Source organism: Colletotrichum graminicola (genome assembly GCF_000149035.1).
Source record: "Colletotrichum graminicola M1.001 genomic scaffold supercont1.20, whole genome shotgun sequence".
Taxonomy (NCBI): domain Eukaryota; kingdom Fungi; phylum Ascomycota; class Sordariomycetes; order Glomerellales; family Glomerellaceae; genus Colletotrichum; species Colletotrichum graminicola.
Window position 1 is genome coordinate 638,592 of NW_007361024.1, and position 20,087 is coordinate 658,678.

The following is a 20,087-nucleotide window of genomic DNA, read 5'->3' on the forward strand; positions in this document are numbered from 1 at the left end:
TACCTCAGTATACATCGCCGCCCCCTGTCTGCCAAAGTTGGCCATGCCATCCCATCACAAGCCTCTGAAGCCCTTGTTCAACTTTATCCCCGCCTACCTTAAGCGAAGGCCAAGCTTGTCCCACATCCCTCCCCTGCGCCCCCTCCTCGACTCCATGTAGGTAGCCCAGCTCCTTCTCCGCATGTTCGGATAGATCGCCAACTTTCTTCGTGCGGGGAAACTTCGCTCCCTCCCGGATGAATGAGTGCCCACGAGGACATAGATGGTGTCCGGAGATTACATTCCCGGGGGTCACCGTACCCTTCTCACGTCCGTCCGCACCAAAGACGAAGAAAAACACGGGTGCTTTGGGAGAATATGGCGCGCGCTCATATAATATGCACCTTCATGGCCTTCTGCCGCACCCTTCCTGTCTTTCTCTTGCTTTCTTAGGCGCGCGAGAGTAGAGCTCCGACGAGTTCGAGTCGAGCTACACCATCGTTATTTTGAGCGCGAGACAAGTCCAAAAGCCAACCCCTAACGAGATGCGCGTCTCTTCTCTCCGCGGCGCGGCGCTCGCCCTTGCGGCCCCGGCCGCCGCGGTCCTCAACACGACAGAGACATCCGACCGCCTCATCGTCGCCAACGACCGCCTCTACGCCGCCGTCGCCAAGCCCGGCGGCTCCATCGTCGAGCTCACCCTCGACGGCGTCAACCTCCTCGGCACCACGTCCGGCAGCACCGGCAAGGGCCCCTACCTCGACTGCTACTGCACGCCAGAGGGCTTCTGGACCCCCGGGAGCGTTAAGCCTACCTTCGAGCTCTTCTCGGGCGAGGACTCGGCCGGCGTCCCCTACGGAGGCGTCAAGATGTCCGACACCTACGCTTCCACCGGGCAGGTCCTCGACCAGTACTGGTTCCTCCGCGAGGGCGAGACGGGCCTGCACATGTTCAGCCGCGTCGCCTACCACAACGAGGAGAAGCCCTTCCTCCGCAACCTGCAAGAGCTGCGCACGCTCTTCCGCCCCAACGACCCCATGTGGACGCACCTCCTGACGAATCCGGCGCAGTACGCGCCCCTTCCCTCCGAGGACGCCGTCGCGGCACAGGTTGTTGTCCAGGATGCCACTTGGTACTTGGGTAACACCCCCGAGGACCCTTACGTCCAGCAGGAGGCCGACTGGTTCACAAAGTACACCTTCCAGGACACGTGGCGCGACATTGATGCCTACGGCATGTACGCCGACGGCTCCAAGACGGCTGACGGCTCCGCCTACGGCGCCTGGATGGTCTTCAATACCCGCGACACCTACTTCGGCGGCCCGCTGCACTCGGACTTGACCGTCGACGGCATCGTCTACAACTACATCTCGTCCAACCACCACGGCAACCAGACCCCCAACATCACAAACGGCTTCGACCGCACCTTTGGTCCGCAGTACTACCATTTCAACAAGGGGCCCGCTGGCACCTCCATCCACGACCTCCACGCCGACGCCACTAAGCTCGCCGACCCGGAGTGGAACGCCGACTTTTACGACGACATCGCCCACCTCGTCCCCGGCTACGTGCCCTCGACCAAGCGCACCAACTGGAAGCTGCACGTCGACCTGCCCCAGGGCGCTAGGAAGCCCATCGCCGTGCTGGCCCAGAACGGCGTCGACTTTCAGGACAACGTCTTCGACACAGAGGCCTACCAGTACTGGTCCGACATCGACTCCGGGGGCTACGCCACAATCCCGCGCGTCAAAGAGGGCACCTACCGGCTTACCATCTACGCCGACGGCATCTTCGGCCAATACGTCAAGGATGACATCCAAATCGTCGCCGGCAAGGTGCAGACGACCCACGCGCGCTGGCGCGAGGAGACGGCCGGCAACGAGGTCTTCCGCATCGGCACGCCAGACAAGTCGTCGGGAGAGTACCGCCACGGCTACGCCCGCGATGAGACCAAGCCGCTGAGGCCCGAGGAGTACCGCATTTACTGGGCGCGCTACGACTTCCCCGACGAGTTCCCCGAGGGCGTGCGATTCCACGTCGGCGAGAGCGACCCAGCTAGAGATCTCAACTACGTCCACTGGGCCGTCTTCGGCGGCAAGGGGAACTCGAAGCGCCCCGAAATATACCTCGGCGACGGCAACGTCAACAACTGGACGCTCGTCTTCGACCTCGAGGAGGCCCAGGTGCGCCAAAAGCGCTACGGCACCTTCACCGTCCAGCTCGCGGGCGCCAAGACGGCCGCCGGCAATACAGATATCTTCAACGCCAGCGAGCCGTACTCCAATCTCAGATACACCGTCAGCGTCAACGGAAAGGACCTCGAGCCCTGGGTGATCCCGTACCACCACAGCAGCTCGTGTGCCGTGCGGTCGGCGGTCATCTGCTACAACATCGCCAACAAGTTCGTCTTCGACTCCAATATGCTCAAGGCTGGCGAAAACGAGATCGTGCTGAGCTTGCCGTATGGCGCAAAGAATTACGAGAGCGCGGTGCTGACGGAGGCGGTCTACGTGCAGTACGACGCTCTGCGTTTGGAGGTCAAGTAATAGACCTTGGAGTGGCCTCCCAATATAGAATAGAGGCTGATAATTGTTAATGAGAAGGAAAATAAGATGATGATCCGTCCGAATAAGCGTAACTTTCCTGTCATGTTCACGAAACGGTGTGAAACTTTAACTCGTAGCCAGGTTCCCGCCAACAATGTAAGATGAAAAGAAAGAGAGTGCGTGCACGCGCAGGACAAAGAGGCTGAGTAAGGACGAGGAACGCATCGATCAGATGAAACCGTTCGTTTCAAAACTGCCAAAAGTGGGAGCTGCCCGTGTCATGGCTTTGTTTGTGATAAGGCCCCGACGGTGACGGCCACCAAAAGCGTAGAAATGGCCGTTCCAGGAGTTCAGGGGCGTGTTTGGGCCTGCGGGTTGGTCCCATATAGGCGTCGCAAAGGCGTGAAATTGGGAGGTGACGAGTAGCCGGAAGAAGAAAATGATTAAAATCGGGAATTCCGGCCTGCCAAGTAGGTAGGTATTGTTGAGCTCTTCCGGTATCGACTCGCGGGGCGCGCAAGCACCTCGGAAAGTGAACAGACAACCGTCCTCGAGGTGTTTCTCGTGATCTGACGACAAGGCAGACGCAACGAGTCGGACTAGCAAGCTTCAACAGCCGAGTGACAGTCGGAGGACTTGTCTTGGCCGGCCGCGCATAACCCGGCCACACCATTCCAGGGAAATCAACACCAACCATAATGTTGGCGTAAATGCAGGCGGTCAGTGGTAGGATCTGCGATGCATTGCCGTGCAAAGGCATGCCGTGTAATGCCGAGTCATCCTGAAGATGCATTGCACAAATGTCGAACAGCGAGTGAGGCGCTTTACCGGAGCGGCATGGCGAATTCTCACCGGTTCCCATGGTGTATGCCGGTGGCCCGGTGGAGTTCTCTCTGTGTATGGCAGACCTTTGAAGGTATGTCCCTGGACGAATGCGTTGTCATCAGCAGCGGCTGCTGCATCGTCATTGTCGGCATAGTGGTGGTGAAGGTTGGCAGCATAGTTCCATTCCCTCAGTCGTCTGCCAGACCAGAGATGATGGCCAAATCGAAGGGCAGGGTCATGCTCCCGTCAAGGCTGATTCGTGATCATCATGGTCATACCGGTAGCGTAACTGCCGTGCTGCCCAGGTTGCTGTACTGCTGAAGCTGCATCCCTGCCAGGTCAGGTCTGACGGTTCAGAAGGCAAAGAAAGGGTGGAAGCGATGACGGGAATACGGGAATCTGGTGTGGTACAAAATGATCAGGGCCAGTGGTATACCTGGGTAACCAACCAACCAACCAACCACGAAAAGAAGGATGTGGTTCCCGGCAGCAGTGCACTTGGTACGCTAGAGAATGAGCACCACCCACCCCTGATCCTAGCATTCAGCGCGGGTAGTTGAGTCGCCTTGCCATGGCAGGTTTTGGTGGTGCATAGGTACTTTGGCACTTGGCTAGTACCTATGGGGGGGTACGTATGGTATGCATACATGTAGAGGCAATTTTGTTGGAGCCCTCGAAACAAAGCAAGCCCTGGCATTGTCTCGCGATGGAGTTCAGGAGAAGGAGAAAAGAAAATTCTCCTGGGGTCTCTCCGCTGCATTGAGCTCAGCAGTCTGCGCCGCGCCGGCGGGAAATAAGCTGTCAACCGAGCATCGAATGAGAGAGCGCGAGGACGGAGACTCTGAGCTCTTGATCGGCTGAGATGGTGAATCGAATCCCGTTTCCAGACTTATGGCTATTGTTTGCCAACGTTTGAGTCGATGGCACAGTCATGCACCATGCGATGACAGCATTACTCGCTTGGCAACTGGTCCACCTGAGTCGTGAAGTGGTCTGCGTCTGCTTCCCGATTGAGTCCACCGGCGATATTCTTGGTCATCCACAAGGTTGCTGATCCTTCCGGTCGAGGTAGGGTAAATAAAGCCAGCCAGCTGGCTAGCTATACGAAGCTTGTGTTGGATGAGGGCATGTGCCGGCGACAAGGCTACGATGCTGTGCAACACTGCACGATGACGGGAGCGGTGCGGTGGCTCGACACAGCACAGCGCGAGAACAGGATGCGAGTCTGAATCATCGGAATCGGTCACGGCTGCGTGACCCGGGGAGGGGGGGGGGGGGGTTATGTTCGGCATTTCGTAGTGTATCCTTTTCTCGATCATTTCAGTCGGACAACAATATGCATCTGGATACGACTCTGGGAGAGGGTGAAGAAAAAAAAAAGAAAGAAAGAAATAAAAGCAAGGTACGTCCCTTGCCACACCAGCACTAGGTAGCAGCCGCCTCAGGTGGTTCTGATACCTAGTCAACTACCTAGTGTACGGATAGGTAGTCGTAGAAAACAGGGGGGCACAGGGGAACCAAAGACGGCCCCGCACGTGGCAGTGGGCGATGCGCATATTTCTCCATTAGGAGGGGGTGGCAGGGCTGTCAGGGCCAAGGGGATGCCTGCTACTTGTAGGTAGGTACCTAGGTAGTTTGAGGACCCCCCTTGGCCAAAGCACAACCCGATGTTCCTTATCGCTCGATAAGAGGTACGTACCGCATCTGTCTCAGCCCCTTCTCGCGGTGGGACAGGACGAACCGTCATCTCAGCATAACGTACAATCTCGTCTGAAACACCGTCTCCTGCCAGTCACCTACACGACTTCAGCTCCCAAGCTCCCCAAGAGCTCGCGGTCGACCCTCTTTCCCCGTCAAACTTGTTCCAGCCAACGACGGCGCTTAACCCTTTACCCTCGAGGAGCCGCTCGCTATCCTCTCTCTACGGATACACACGCACACACAAAACCCTGCCCTGGTCCTTTCCTCTCCTGCCCCGTTCCGTCTGCCCCTTTGTGAGAGCATGGGATGAGCTACTCGCCAAAAAAGTAAAGCTTGGATCGGATGAGGAGGGAGCACAGAGCTGAGAGTAGAGATACTATGTACTCTATCCGTTTGGTTTTCTTGCGTGTCGTGGCATGCGGTGCTCTGGCTCGACCAGGAGGCGACTTCAGATGAAGCCTTGTTTTGTTTTGTGCTTGTTTCCAGGGTGCGAGTAACGACATAGGCAAAGACGATCATGGCGCTGTCATCGCAGGATTCAAAGGCCAGCATAAGCCGCGCCTGCGCCGGCTTTTGCTCATCCTTTCCTTCTTCATACCTTGCCGACATTCCCGCTTCTTCCTGTCCAGCCTCTTCACGCCCCTGCCCCAGAGTGTTGCTTCTCCGGAATCCCGCTAACAAGATTGACTCCCGGGATCAGCGTCGCACCCCCTTCCTCATCGCATTGCCCGTATCCGTTTTCCCACCCACCCTCTCCATCACTGCGGTGCCGGTCCACCTGTTGTTCACTCCAAGGCTGGACAAGGGGCACATGGACCTGGATTCCCATTCACCACTAATATATTTACCATCCCGGCCCTCCTCCCCCGGCAGTGCCTTCTCCTGGTTCTCATTGTTGCAGCCAACACATATATCCTCGCCGGTCTCTGCTCCAACCTCTCCACCTCTACTGGACAAGGCCAGCCGGACCATCTCGTCTCTCTACTCAACTCTCTATTCCTAGTACTCACCAATATGGTAGCCAATATCGGAGGGCTCGCCGCCCGTGCAGTCTTCTTCATGTCTGTTCGTCCTGTTGTTCAAAGGGCAGACGTCACAACTTACACCAACAATGCCGCCGACGCCATCCGGACCCTTCAGACCTCATGGTACGATGTTGGCTCGGGTCTCTGGGACAATACATGGTGGAACAGCGCCAATGCCTTCACAACCCTCGCCGACTTTGCTCTCCTGAACCGCGATGTCGCCAACCAGCTCAACATTGGAGGCATCCTCAGAAACACATTCAACCAAGCCCAGAAGGCCACGGCGACGGCCGCCAAGACAATTAACGCGGCTGGTCTTGTCACCACCTCCTATGCCATCACCAAGCGCGAAAACCACCTGCCCCTCGAGGCCCGCCAGTTCAGCGCTCAGGGCTTCCCCAATTTTATCAACGAGTTTTATGACGACGAAGGCTGGTGGGCGCTCGGCCTGATCCGCGCCTATGACATTACCAGAGACCAAGATTACCTCAACATGGCCGTGCGTATCTTCGCCGACATGCAGACCGGCGGCAACACCAACTGTCAAGGCGGCATCTACTGGAGCAAGGACCGTCAGTACGTGAATGCGATCGCCAACGAGCTCTACCTTAGCGTCGCCGCCTCGCTCGCCAACCGCATCCCCAATGACAAGGCCAACTACCTCAACATCGCGACGGCTCAATGGAACTGGTTCAAGGCCAGCGGCATGATCAACGCCAAGGGTACCATCAACGATGGTCTGGACAGCACCTGCAAGAACAACGGTGCCAACGTGTGGTCGTACAATCAAGGCGTCGTCCTCGGCGGCCTCGTCGAGCTCAGCCAGGCCTCCGGCGACAAGTCGGTCCTGACAGACGCTACCAACATTGCCGAGGCTGCTATCAAGCAACTGGCCGATAGCAATGGCATCCTCCATGACACGTGCGAGCCCAACTGCGGCTCCGACGGAAACCAATTCAAGGGCGTCTTTGTTCGCAACCTTCGGTACCTGCAGGCCGTGGCGCCTCGGGACGACTTCAAAACATTCCTCCTCAACAACGCTGACAGCAACTGGTCCACGAACCGTGATGCTCAGGGAAGGCTCGGCGTCGTCTGGTCAGGCCCCTCGCAAGGTGTTTCCGGGCCGACTCACAGCTCGGCACTGGATTCGATTGTTGCCGCTGTTGCCGTCGCGTGAGCAATCTCCGTCTTCACGGGCCGCAGACAGTTGGTCAGGAGTTGGCTATTGAGTGAGTTTACAGCATCATCGCTTTAGACACTCCGTTTTTATTCATCATCTTTTATTTTGGGCGCACGGAAAAAGGTAATGGGCTAGACTCAATGGAGATGGGGATACCCTCTGATACGGACACTCCCTCGGTACCTAGGGCAGGACAAGGGTCCAGGCGCGCTTTGTGGGTTTATTGGTAATGACGATTTTAATGAGTAATGATACCACAGTTCGTCGAGTAGTTCTTGTTTACTGTATATACATATATATATAGGCTCGGGCAAAGGCATGCAAGCCTCCATCAGCAGAGAGGTGTTGGATAATACATGATCTTCCAGTCCAGAATCGTTACCCAGAAGACATATGTGACACGACAATAAGCGCCATGGTGAGTGTCATGCACTCACTTTTTTACTTGTTTGATAGCTTGTTTTTTCTTCTGTGACGATTTTCAGTCTTATCTCTGTTATATCAGCGAACCTATCTATGGAAATCATCGTGCGACTGGGATCTGCTATATAGCAGGAGCACTATTCAACTGCCAGGCCCAGCAGATGGTCGAAGCGCCAACGGTGTTGAGTCGAATTGAGTTGCGGGCAGATGAACAAACTTTCAGACCAAAAGAAGATCTGCCGATTGATCATCGGCCCGGTGAAAGCTGGTCGGTGGAAAGTTATTTCTAGCGCTATGCTGATCACTTCCCCTTTGAATCGCCCGAGATGATCGCTCGGGACCGTGGGATCATGCGGAGGAAATTGAAATTGGAGACCATCGTGAAGTGTTTCCCCTGGCTGGCCGCGACTGCATCGGGCATGTATGTACCCGATAAAAAAAGCTAAGAGAAGCGAATTCTACCTATGTCGGTAGGCATGTTATGCTGATAAGTGCAGTGGAAAGTCTTGGCAGTGTGGGGCTTGGTAAGGAGACAGACGAATGCGCCGTCAACGATCCGCGCATCCCTCCCATCTCCAAACCTGCATTGCCCCAAGCAAGGTCGAACGTCGCTCAAGAAGCCTTCAGGGTCGCTCATGCCACCTGCGCACGAACCCAATGTTCGAGATGGAACAACCCTCTCGTGACTTCGGTTGACTCTCGAATTATTGCCATTACGAAACCCTTGCTGCAGCTGGCTTATCCGGTCGGACGAACTGAAATCCGCCAACCTTCCACAAGAAGAACAAATATACTTTACGCAATGAGACATACTGTACGCTCGCTGTACCTACCCTTTCGCGTGTGTTCCGTACGACACACGGCAAGGGATGAGTAAACACCCGCGCCGGGGAGTCCATGACGTATACTTTACCCAGCTGGGCGGTGCGGCGGAGTACAGCCACGCATCATGATGCGCCTACGAGAGCTCGGGCGCGTAATTCGCGTCTCATTTATTCCTCAGCCGTTGTGCTCTCATGCTGGCGGCTCGAGAAAGCTACTTTTCATCCCTTCCACCACCACCGCCGCCGCTGCCAATACTGGTCCGACACACCATCACGAAACCAGCTCATCTGGTTTGCGTACCGCGCACCGCGGCCGAGTAACATTTTGAACTTGTCGTCTCATCTTCGGCTCAGTTGTCCTTCTTGCCCTCTCTACGGATCGATTTGCTGAGACGGGGCTATTGTCTCAAGTCCACGGCGTCAGCGTCTGCCATGACAGCCCTCACCGCTTCGAGCGACCCCTTCGGCCAGAGCCTCAAGGATCTGACCCTAATCGCGCTGAGCCTCGCTTTCTTGCCATTTAACACAGCCCTGCTCTTCACATGCTATGCGTGGCAGCGCCTGCGACCCGGCCGGGCTTCCGAAGGCGCTCCCAGCACTGCAGACTGGCCTCCCTCGCAGCACCGCAAGACCATCCTCGTCACCGGCGTCGGTATGACAAAGGGCCTTGTCCTGGCACGATTGTTCCACAAGGCTGGCCATCGCGTGGTTGGAGCCGATTTCTCCCCCTATGCCTGCGGCAGCCGGTCCCGCGCCCTGTCCGCCTACCACGTCCTCCAGAAGCCCGGCCGCGGAAGTTCTGACTCATACCTCGACTCGGTGCTCAGCATCGTCGGCCGGGAAAAGGTCGATCTATGGGTTAGCTGCTCAGGTGTCGGCTCTGCTGTCGAGGATGGCATCGTCAAGGAGGTCCTCGAGGCCCGCACCAGCTGCAGAGCCGTACAGTTTAACGTTGCCACCACCAGGATCTTACACGAGAAGGACTCATTTATGGACCACACGCGGGAGACCGGGCTGCACGTGCCGGAGTCCTACCTCGTCACCAGCCGCAACGGGATGATCGCCGCACTCGAGGGCGCCGCGGGGCTATCGTACAACCTCGACAGGGAGGCCGCCAAGCCGAACAAGGAGAGGAAGCCGCGCTTCATCGCCAAGTCGGTGGGTGTCAACGACAGGGGCCGTGGCGACATGACGCTGCTGCCGCTGCCGACAGAGAAGCTGACGTACGACCACGTTTACCGCCTCGAGTGGCTGGGGCTATCAGACAAGGAGCCCTGGTTGCTGCAGGAGTTCGTCGACGGCCACGAGTTTTGCACCCATTCGCTCGTGGTGCGCGGCGAGGTGCGGGCCTTCGTGGCGTGCCGCTCGGCGGAGCTGCTGATGCACTATGTTGCCCTGCCGCCAGACTCGTCGTTGTCGAGAGCGATGCTTGAGTTCACGAGGAAGCAGGCCGCCTCTTTCGGGGAGGGCTTCACGGGCCATCTGAGCTTCGACTTCATGGTGACCAACACGGACGTGGCCATGGCCAAGATGAGCGAACCCGAGCAGCTGGTACTGTATCCTATCGAGTGCAATCCGCGAGCGCACACGGCCGTCGCGCTGTTCGGGGACACCCCGGACTTGGTGGGCCAGTATCTCGCTGTCCTACACGATGACGAGTCCTCGGACAGGTCAGAGACCGATGTGGTGACGCCGCGAAAACCGGCCAAGTATTACTGGATCGGCCACGACCTCTTTACGCTCTTCCTGCTCCCCACGGTGCGACTACTACTTTTCCAAATGTCGTTGGCGGCGTACAGCCGGTCGGTGTGGGCGTTTGCCGAGCACCTTCTTTTCTGGAAGGACGGCACTTTTGAGCTCTGGGATCCGCTGCCGGCTTGGTGGCTGTATCACGTCTACTGGCCCATGATGTTCTGGGACTGCATAGTCAGCAGAAGGAGCTGGAGCCGCATCAACGTCAGCACGACAAAGATGTTTGAGTGTGACTGAGACCCGGGCTTAAGTCAGAAATAAGCGATTCTACAACCCAGGTACTGAATGAAACGGGCTCTTGGGTATAATCTGGGTCGGAAAGGCGCATATGGTTGACGTACTCACCGAACTTCCGAGACCGCAGAGACTTGGTAAAAGGCATTGTATGAGAAAAAAGCTCTTGATTAAAATGGAAGAAACCCACGTTTGATCACAACAAACAGCCCAAATCCCTGATATCAACCCTCCATGCGCCAATCAACCTACCTCTACTTGTAAAATTTAGCACCCCCAAGACAAAAACTATTAAGAACATACTAGAAAATGGGATCTGGGACTGCTAGGTTGGAAACCATGTCAATTCCTACGCCCTTTGCCCGCTCATCATGTCGAAAGGATCACCGAGACCATGGGCTCGGAACCGTTCCGAAGTCGATCCGTGGCCCATTCCGAAGGATCCCCGCCAATTACCTAGTTCAACCCCTCCCTCGTGCGGCTCAACTTTCATACACGCGCCTTTATCCGAGCCCACCCTCGGAAGACCGGGTGAGTCGGCGATTGACATGGAGTGTGTGTGGGGTAATAGATGGTACCATAGTTGATGACAACGCCCATCGGAAACTCAACCCTGGCCAGGAGGGGCCGGCGCTTGATTGGTGGCGCTGTTCTCGATGCACCCACACGCAATTGACTTCGTCTCATGTCTACGTCTCTAGGCGTGTAATTTGCATCCGGCGGCGTGGCATAAGACCGCTTGGAAATCTTTTCCACTTTCCAGGACTTCACGACGAACCTTGTGGCATACTCGCTTCCCACCCAATCTACGAAACCGTAAAGAAGGAGACTCAGACACACAGTATGGACTCGTCCGAATTCCGCGCCGCCGCCCAAGAGGTCGTGGAAGACAGTAAGTCTCTCACCTCTCACTTTCCCGCCTCTTCATCATGATAGTTTATCATCATCATCATCATTACTACGAACTTCCCTACCGACTAATATCTTTCCTCCAGTCACCAACTACTATGATACCATCGCCTCCCAGCCCAAGGTTCTCCCCTCCGTAACGCCGGGCTACCTTCGCCCCCTCCTTCCGGCCTCGGCCCCGGAGGACCCGGAGCCTTGGCAGGCCATCCACGCCGACCTCCAGTCGCACATCGTTCCGGGCATCACCCACTGGCAGTCCCCCTCCTTCCACGCCTTCTTCCCCTGCTCCTCCTCCTACCCCGCCATGCTCGCCGAGCTCTACTCCAACGCCTTCAACGGCGCCCACTTCAATTGGATCTGCTCCCCGGCCGTCACTGAGCTCGAGACCATCGTCCTCGACTGGCTCGCGCGCCTCCTCGCCCTGCCCGAATGCTACCTCTCCACCGCCCCGACCCGCGGCGGCGGCGTCCTCCACGGCTCCGCCTCCGAGGCTATCCTCACCGTCATGGTTGCCGCCCGCGACAAGTTCCTTCGCGACGCCACCGCTCACCTCCCTGCCGACTCGGACGAGAAGGAGGAGGAGACTTGGCGCCTACGCTCCAAGCTCGTCGCCCTCGGCAGCGAGGCCGCTCACTCGTCCACCAAGAAGGCCGCGCAGATCCTCGGCGTCCGCTTCGCCACCGTCCCGGCCCCCGCCGAGGCGGGCTACGCCATGTCCGGCACTGCCCTCGCCTCCGCCGTCGCCGCCCTCCGCGCCAAGGGGCTCGAGCCATTCTATCTCACCGCGACCCTGGGGACGACCGACACCTGCGCCGTCGACGACTTCCCCGGCATCCGCGATGCGCTATCACCCGACGAGCGGGACCGGATCTGGGTCCATGTGGACGCAGCATACGCCGGTTCGGCGCTCATACTTCCCGAGAACGCGCACCTCGCCGCCCCGTTCGCCGCCTTCCACTCCTTCAACTTCAACCCGCACAAGTGGATGCTCACCAACTTCGACTGCTCGGCCCTCTGGGTGCGGGACCGCGCCTGGCTGGTCGAGTCGCTGAGCATCAAGCCGGCCTACCTGCGCAACCATTTCTCCGAGGCCGGCCTGGTGACCGACTACCGCGACTGGCAGATTCCCCTCGGCAGGCGCTTCCGGAGCCTGAAGCTCTGGTTCGTCCTGCGGGCGTACGGCGCCAACGGGATCCGGGCGCACCTCCGGCGCGGCATCGATCTCGGGGAAAGGTTTGCGGAGATGGTCAGGTCGAGAAACGATCTCTTCGAGATCATCACGGGGCCGAGGTTCGCGCTGGTGGTCTTTGCCTGTAAGGGGCCAAGCCGGGAGGAGAGCAACAAGGTGACGGAGGCGGTGTTGGAGGGCGTGAATGGCGAGGGGGTAATTTACCTAACGCCGACGACGTTGCATGGGACCTATGGCATCCGCATGTGCACGGGAAGTAGCCAGATCATCGAGGAGGAGCATGTTAAGAAGGCGTTTGATATATTGGTTGCGGCGACTGAGAAGACTCTGGCCCAGCAGAAGTAAGTCCAACATCCTGTGCGTACAAAGGGACGGACGGATGGACCTGACCATGGCCTGTGACCTCACCTTCAAATTTAACTTCTTGCCACTTGTTTATATGTAAAAGCAAATAGATGCGTTCAAAGAGCAAGATACTTCTTCCTGGTAATATACTTCTTGAGGCAGACATGAGTAGTCGAGTGGCTGAACAGCGATATAAAGGTTGTACATTGTGGGTAACCGGAGGACGTGGTGATACCAGCATCCACGTCAGAAAATACCATTTTCTTACAGTCATGCCATTTTTACACGTAAATAACAGCGTTTTGGGTTAGGATCATAAAATAAAATTCTTGTATATAAGGTAGAATTATACCACCATTTTCATAATCACCAATATGAGGCATGATATGAAAGCAGTGGTATTATCTTATGTGGCCAGTAGTGCTATGAGAATGCGCGGTGAATTTCATATACATCGGACAACAGCTAAGCTAACGCTTCACCATTGCTATCATGCAGTGCCAAACCCCTCGGTCTTCAAAATGATGCCAATGCACCTTGACTCCGATCCCTGTGCTATGCTAGTCCCCATTAAAGCGTCAATTGCCATCATAGTTTCGTTTAATTTGATGCTGTGCATTGTTGTGTTGTACGGCCAACCCCCCTTCACTGTGGACATTTGAATGGGCTAGAGTTCGATGAGGTATCCTCACCAGTAGTCCCTTGAACGAGACGCTGGGTTGCTTCGGCTGCGCTTGTGCTCATCATACCGCCGACCATAGCCATAATCCCTATCAAACTGGTCAACGGCACGAAAATACTCCCTTTCATCCCTAACGCTGCCATCCCTCGCACTTCCCTCCCTCATTCGCGTCCTTGGCTCAGGGGGTTCGCTCTCGGGAGGTGCGTAATCCCTCACCGACTTGTACTCTCTCTCGTCCCAATCCTGATCGTAGTAATCCATGTCACTCCGATCATCCCGGACGCTCCTCTCGTCACGGAAGCTCCGTTCATCCCTGTCCCTTTCACGATCTCGATCCCAGCCGGCCTGGCTCGGATTGCTCCGCGGCGGGCGGGAACGCGACTGTCTCTGTCTCTGTCTCCGCCTCTCCTCTCGCCGGTCTTCTTCTTCGTGCTTCTCTTCCGTGCGTCTGAGCGACTTGTCGATCCCGAAGACGACCGTGGCGCCGATGAGCCCGAGGGCAAAGGCTTGGCCCCAGTCGAAGCCGCCGTTTTCTTTTTCAAACTCTTTGCGTTGTCTCCGGCTTTGGGGTTCCGCCTTCCACGGCCTGGGGTCGGGAGGGAGGATTTTGGCCGCCTTGACCATTTTGTTTTAGTAGATTGTTCCCTGGTAAAAGGCTAAGGTGTGGTGTGGTTATGCTTGTATTTCCGTCTAACACGGCTCAGAGCTCGCCGGCGTCTTCAATGTATGCGTGCGAAATGGTGCAGTCGTCGCAGACTAGTTGTAAAAATAGCTGCGCCTCTTGGGGGAATATATAATGCTCAAATGACCTGAGGTGGCGTGGCTCTCGCCTTTGAGACCAGAACGAGACACAATATGCAGGGGGGAATTGTTGACAGTGGTGGACGCCCCGATAGCAACCAAATCTGACATACGGCGCTGACTGACAAGCATCGAATTTATTTAATATCAGGCACTTTGGGGCTTCTCCCTTCGGAGTCCGATCTCCTTGGTACTACGTCTTGCAAGTTCCAGCCCCTTCACCGCTAGGCCGATGGTCAACCCCGCTCTATTGACCGGCATCTGACACGCATGGATGTTCAATGCCCGATGCTTGAGAGTTTGCCCATTGGGTTGAGAGTGAAGGCTTGTCGTCACTGTGCGGCATGATGTCATGGGCTAGCCCAGAATCGAGTAGTACTCATCTCCAAGCCGTTGACGTCAGATCCCGATTTGGCCATAGCTCCAGCAAAATGAGGCCCGTAGCGGCCAATGGAATGGCGCTCTTGAGACAAAGCTTCAATGCTTAAGAGCCAACCACTAACTCAACAACATTGTGAGACATCCGCCGATTCTTGGTCCTGCCAATATGCGGTTGATCTGTCTTACCCACGCGACCGATGCAGGGATGCCCTTTGGGTACCTAATTGCTGAACCCTTTGCCAAATGGCTGGGTTCAAATAGCGCAGCTTTTGAGCGGGGTGCACCGTTACGACAACGTTCTGCGTAAGCAACAATGCAATAGTGGTATCCTCCATATATACGGAGTACAGACTCTTCGTATACGTTGTCTCAGTTCTACAAATCTACTAGATGCTGGCTCTTCTGGGCGCCATGGTCCTCCGCATCGCCTTCTTAGCCTCGGTCTCTTCCATAAAAGGCAGCGCACCATCATCTCTTAATTTTTGCAGGAAGCCCTGCCCATATTTGTAGCCCATTTGGTACAACTCGTCAAATTTGCCAAAGTCGAGCGTACCATAGTCGTCGATGGGAGGTCGCATGTAGAAGCAGCCGGGCATGGTCTTCGCCCTTTCCAAGGCGTCGACGCTAGACACGTAAGCCAGTCTAGCCTGGATCTCCGCCAACGTCGGAGGATTGGGCGTACCCGAGAACGGGTTCCACCTGTTCCAAAATGCCCACACACCCGAAAGTGAATCACCATACGCCTGTGGGGTGTCATCATCGAGAGCACCAACGTCCACTGCGAAGATAGTATCCACACCCAGCCTCTTCATATGCAAGACGGTTAGGTTATCAATATAACCGCCATCCAGAAGCATGTTGCCTTCATCGCACAGTGGTGGAAGCAGACCAGCCAGGGACATCGATGCTCTGATGTATCTCCATGCGTAGCCGCTAGTGTGGTACTCAATTCGACTTTTACTGATGTTTGTCGTGTTGCAGTAGTACTCTAGCCAGAAATCCTCAATCTGAGTCTTGCCGAATGCTTTGAAGATGCCACGATTGAACTCGTGCCCAGTGGTGTACGAAGCAGTTGGGTACGTGAGGTCCAGCGCGAAACGCCACATACTGGCCATGCGGCCCGCAAACTTCTTGGCGAGACCGAAAATCGGAACAACGTCGGCATGGCGGGCATAAAGGGCACCTATGAAGGATCCGATCGAAGTTCCACCGACAACATCAATGGGAATACCGGATTCTTCCATGGCCTGGATAATGCCGATTTGGGTCAAGCCTCGAGCTCCGCCTCCACCAAGGACCAAACCAACAGACTTGCCACAAAGCCGTCGGGCCAGACGGTGGAAATCACCCTTGAACGGCGCGTCTGGAGAGTAGAACGCGCTGTGTCTTGTCTTCCTCGAAGTGTACTTCTGGATCTCCGCCTGGATGATCTGGACTCTCTCCTTCAGAGTCGTGCTAGTCCTCTTGGAAGGCGGATGCGCGGGAAGGATGTTAGGTCCGAGAGGCATTTGAACGTGGTAGTGTCCGCCATTGATCCACATACGGTTCCTCAACCAAGCTCTGGTTAAGCCCGATTGAGAGTATCTTTCGGGATGGAGAAGAACGAGGAGCTTCCTCGCTGTCGACTTCATTCCCAGCATAAACCGCTCGTACTCACCAATCTCGGGGGAGCCCTCGGCAAGACCCACTAGCAGGATGCAGTCAGCTTGCGTGATGCATGTCTGAGTCCATGGGGAGTTGACATTGGTATCTGACAAATGGTTAGCATTATTGAATATGCTGCGTGCGCCATCAAAATATTGTGGAATTGGTGTCCAATCAGGAAAAAATTAGAGTTAATGTTTGGCCTTCAGCGGGCTTTGCCTCGGGAAACAGGTTTGTTCATCATGAAAGGGACGGGTTGCGTAAAGTACAGTGGAATCGCTTACCTGCGACGTAGACAACCAGACCGTACTTCTCTTCCAGGTCAGCCAAGTATTGAGAAAGCTTGAGCTTGCCCATCTTATTGAATGCATGTTTGCCGAGATGGTTGAGAATTGCGGACTGGTTAAGAGAGGTGGCGCCATTTGCAGGGCCAACCTGAGCCAAGGCGTTCATCAGGCGGTTGCCGAACTCCACTACAGGAACACCAGAAGTGACAGGCAGGATAGCGACTGTCCTCAGGTTAAGGGAAGACGAGCCCTTAGTGATCGTGTTCGTGTTACCCACCTCTTTGGAGAGGAGCTGAGAAGGGTCGTCAACGAGGTTCCTCATGCGCGACGCGATGATTTTGGAAATCTTGATTGTGATGTTCGGATGCTCCTGAGCAAGGCTGTTGAACAGTGTGCGCGGGAACTTGACCAACTCAGTTTGTCGGATAGCATGAAGCGTACCGGGTCTGACGGACTCGGTCAAGACCTCCAGCTCGCCAACACTCTCGCCTTGACCGTACTCGGCTCGGACATTGACACCGCCATCTTTCCTGTCTTGAACAAGACGGAGTCGACCGTTGAGGACAATGTGGATGGCCTCGCTTTCTTCGCCTTCATGGAAAAGCACCTGGCCAGCATCAACTTGCTCCCAATCCAGAGCAAAGTCAATGTGCATAATGAGACGCGGCAGGAGGCTAGTCAATCGCTTGGCCATTGTCAGCAGGACAATAGGATAACGATCAACGATCCGTTCTAGAGCAGATAGTGGGAGGAATCCGACGTATACATCCGTCTTGGCCACCACGTCGATGAAAGATCGGTATGACGACACAGTGCCGACGTATCCTGCGAGTCCGCCGGGCTTGATGAGTGATACACTGCGACGGTATGGCTTCTTGGTCTTGGTGTCCATATTGTCCGTGGAAAATCCGGGAGAGCCATCCATCCCTATGTAACCAGCATGCAGCGATGTTCTGCTTGCAGACTGCAATATGTCCGCGGAAGAATCCTCCTTGGATGTACAAATGTCGAGGAATCCATCTACCACGTAGTAAAGACCGGGGTTGCGTTCGCCTTGCTCAACCAATACTGATCCCTTGGGGAAAAAGACGATCTCAACGTCATCCTTCATGTCGTTCGCAAGAAGGTGTGCGTTGGGTGGTGTATTCAATGTGAACCCACCAGATGTCATCGATTCTGTATCGCCATCACCAGAGGCATCAAAAGGCCCCATGAGGCCGAATGCATTGTTGCCAGGTCCTGGTCTTGACCGTCTTTGGTCATAGGAGAAGAGCCGAGGGGAGCCTTCGACAGACTCGGCTTCACGTGAAACGCTGCCATTGCTGCTGAGACCGATCGCTTTAAACATGCATTCGAGAATTGACTGACGAAAGAGATTGTCTTCGTCCAGAGATTCTCTGCCATCAACTGATGCTCGGGAATGTCTTTGGGTCGAGAAGGGTTTGAACGAGCGCTGAGCGAGAGGGCTAGATCCTTCATGACGAAGAACATCGGCAACGTCAATGGGACCAGTACTCCCGCCCGACGGTCGATGATCAGCGTATCTCGCGGATTGGATGTTGGCCAAAAGATCGCCAGGACTTGTATGCGTCGAAGCTCTCTCTCTTGGTGGTGCGATGGTCGTCGCAACTTGAGAAAAGGACCTCTCCTTGGTGGCCATAGAGTGTTTCACGGCATCCTTTCGAAGGGTAGACGTCGATTTGCGTCGACGATGAGCGTTGGCATTGTGAAGCGCTATGCCCTTGCTTTCAGATTCACCACCAACTCTCTCCCGCTCTCGATCGAATTTCTCCTTCAGGCGCTGAAGAGCATCGCCACGGAGCATGTTGGGCAATTGGCAAGTGGTGAAGGAAAGCATATTTTTTTCGGTCTGCAACACTTCACCAATGAGCCCCAAATAGTTGTAAGCTGTCGCCAACGTGACTCTTTGGAAGCGGGAAAGGATGACCTGGACGATGTGAGAGGTTGCCTTGGGATAGACCTTGGTCAGGCGGCGGAAGGCGCTGGCCGGAATGATAGCGATGGTCGTGTCAACTGTCGCTCTAGCGATGATGTCCGGATGGGCCGAGCCAGACGTTGCTCGACTCTGAAGCGTAGGACGCTTGGGTTGGCGGGCGCTTCCAGAGCTGTCCAAAGAGATGGGCGGGATTCTTGCGCCACCAGGCAAGTTCGGCGTAGCAGCCCGCTTCGGAGGCTCCTCAATCCGCACGCCAGACCCCTCCTCCGCGTTCTCGGGAAACTCGGGCGTGACAGGGAATGGGCTAGCGGGGTCCGAAGGCATACGGCGGAAACCGGTGTTGCGTGAGAATGGAGATGTTCTCAGACCGGCGCTGCTTGCCGTAGGTTCAGGGGCTTCGTCATCCGTCGACCGAAGTTTGACATCCTCTGTGAACAGCGACATGATAGAGAACAGAGAAGACATCGGTGCTCCATTGCGAACTTCCGTGAGAAGTTGATATCTCTGCTGTCCATGTAGCGACACGTCTTCCTCTTCCCCAGGATAGGTAGAATCGGGCCCGAAGTTATCGCAGGGATCTGGGTCCATGGCTCTGGCATTTCGGCCAGATTTGACAAAGATCTCCACTAGACCGTCCACAACGATACAAAATCCCTTCTCCTCTTCCAGGTTGAAGGTCTCGCCAGCGATGAGCTTACGAGTCTGCATGCTCCTCGTCAGCTCGTGGAAGACCTGTCGTTCCAAATAGCCAAAGATCTTGATGGCACTAAGAAACTCGTCCAGGTAGCTCGATAAACCAGACTTCTTGCCCTCATCATGTGTGTCGGGAAAGAGGTCAACGTCAGGCTCCTTTCTCTGAGGCTCCGGCGGAAGTCGGGAGTACATGTTCAGGATGCGGTATCGCACCACCCAACTAACAGCAGATATAATGGCGACCATTATGACCATTCTATACGTATGACGTTAGCAGAAGCTCAAGGACTTATACGTGCGATGGTGCTTACAACGTAGTAGCGTTCATCGTCACGGTCCAGCTCGTTGAGAACATGGTGAAGAGGACGGTTGGGATGGTAATGGTAACGATCCGTATGGCCCAGTAGAGGATCGAGGAGATCAAAGACAGAATGGCGAGAATCAACCGGCCAAACAGACCCAACCAACTAGACGACCCCTGGGCTGCGACGACTTCCTGCGCGCGCGTAAAGGCAGAAGGCAGGGCATCGGAAGAGGTTTTCATCGTTGCCGACAAGCTTTCTGACACCGCGTGAGCGGCACTCGAAATGTCGGAAGACGACATGACTGCGGTGTTGTGGGACGGGAAAGACCTTGCAGCATAGTGCAAAAGCAAAGGGAGTAAAGACAGGTTACATGTTCGGAAAGCGCGACCCTGGGGGCTAACAGGG

At 55.7% G+C, this 20,087-nt stretch overlaps 7 protein-coding genes across 7 annotated transcripts; 5 read left to right on the forward strand and 2 right to left on the reverse strand.

Annotated features, from left to right (window-relative positions):
* Positions 1 to 524: 524 nt before the first annotated feature.
* On the forward strand, positions 525 to 2,525 carry GLRG_05869 (rhamnogalacturonate lyase; the record flags this gene model as incomplete). Its single annotated transcript, XM_008096554.1, has 1 exon — positions 525 to 2,525. One exon carries the CDS (start codon positions 525 to 527, stop codon positions 2,523 to 2,525), a length of 2,001 nt encoding a protein of 666 aa, XP_008094745.1.
* A 1,205-nt stretch (positions 2,526 to 3,730) lies between these two features.
* Positions 3,731 to 3,910, forward strand: GLRG_05870 (uncharacterized protein; the record flags this gene model as incomplete). Its single annotated transcript, XM_008096555.1, has 1 exon — positions 3,731 to 3,910. One exon carries the CDS (start codon positions 3,731 to 3,733, stop codon positions 3,908 to 3,910), a length of 180 nt encoding a protein of 59 aa, XP_008094746.1.
* A 2,155-nt stretch (positions 3,911 to 6,065) lies between these two features.
* Positions 6,066 to 7,253, forward strand: GLRG_05871 (glycosyl hydrolase; the record flags this gene model as incomplete). Its single annotated transcript, XM_008096556.1, has 1 exon — positions 6,066 to 7,253. One exon carries the CDS (start codon positions 6,066 to 6,068, stop codon positions 7,251 to 7,253), a length of 1,188 nt encoding a protein of 395 aa, XP_008094747.1.
* A 1,682-nt stretch (positions 7,254 to 8,935) lies between these two features.
* GLRG_05872 (uncharacterized protein) lies at positions 8,936 to 10,492 on the forward strand (the record flags this gene model as incomplete). The annotated part of the gene is made up of 1 exon (XM_008096557.1): positions 8,936 to 10,492. One exon carries the CDS (start codon positions 8,936 to 8,938, stop codon positions 10,490 to 10,492), a length of 1,557 nt encoding a protein of 518 aa, XP_008094748.1.
* Positions 10,493 to 11,332: 840 nt separating this feature from the next.
* GLRG_05873 (uncharacterized protein) lies at positions 11,333 to 12,932 on the forward strand (the record flags this gene model as incomplete). Its single annotated transcript, XM_008096558.1, has 2 exons — positions 11,333 to 11,381; positions 11,485 to 12,932. 2 exons carry the CDS (start codon positions 11,333 to 11,335, stop codon positions 12,930 to 12,932), a joined length of 1,497 nt encoding a protein of 498 aa, XP_008094749.1.
* A 688-nt stretch (positions 12,933 to 13,620) lies between these two features.
* On the reverse strand, positions 13,621 to 14,238 carry GLRG_05874 (uncharacterized protein; the record flags this gene model as incomplete). The annotated part of the gene is made up of 1 exon (XM_008096559.1): positions 13,621 to 14,238. The coding sequence occupies one exon, from the start codon at positions 14,236 to 14,238 to the stop codon at positions 13,621 to 13,623; it is 618 nt and encodes a 205-aa protein (XP_008094750.1).
* A 944-nt stretch (positions 14,239 to 15,182) lies between these two features.
* Positions 15,183 to 19,981, reverse strand: GLRG_05875 (patatin-like phospholipase; the record flags this gene model as incomplete). Its single annotated transcript, XM_008096560.1, has 3 exons — positions 15,183 to 16,546; positions 16,725 to 19,633; positions 19,689 to 19,981. 3 exons carry the CDS (start codon positions 19,979 to 19,981, stop codon positions 15,183 to 15,185), a joined length of 4,566 nt encoding a protein of 1,521 aa, XP_008094751.1.
* Positions 19,982 to 20,087: the final 106 nt, after the last annotated feature.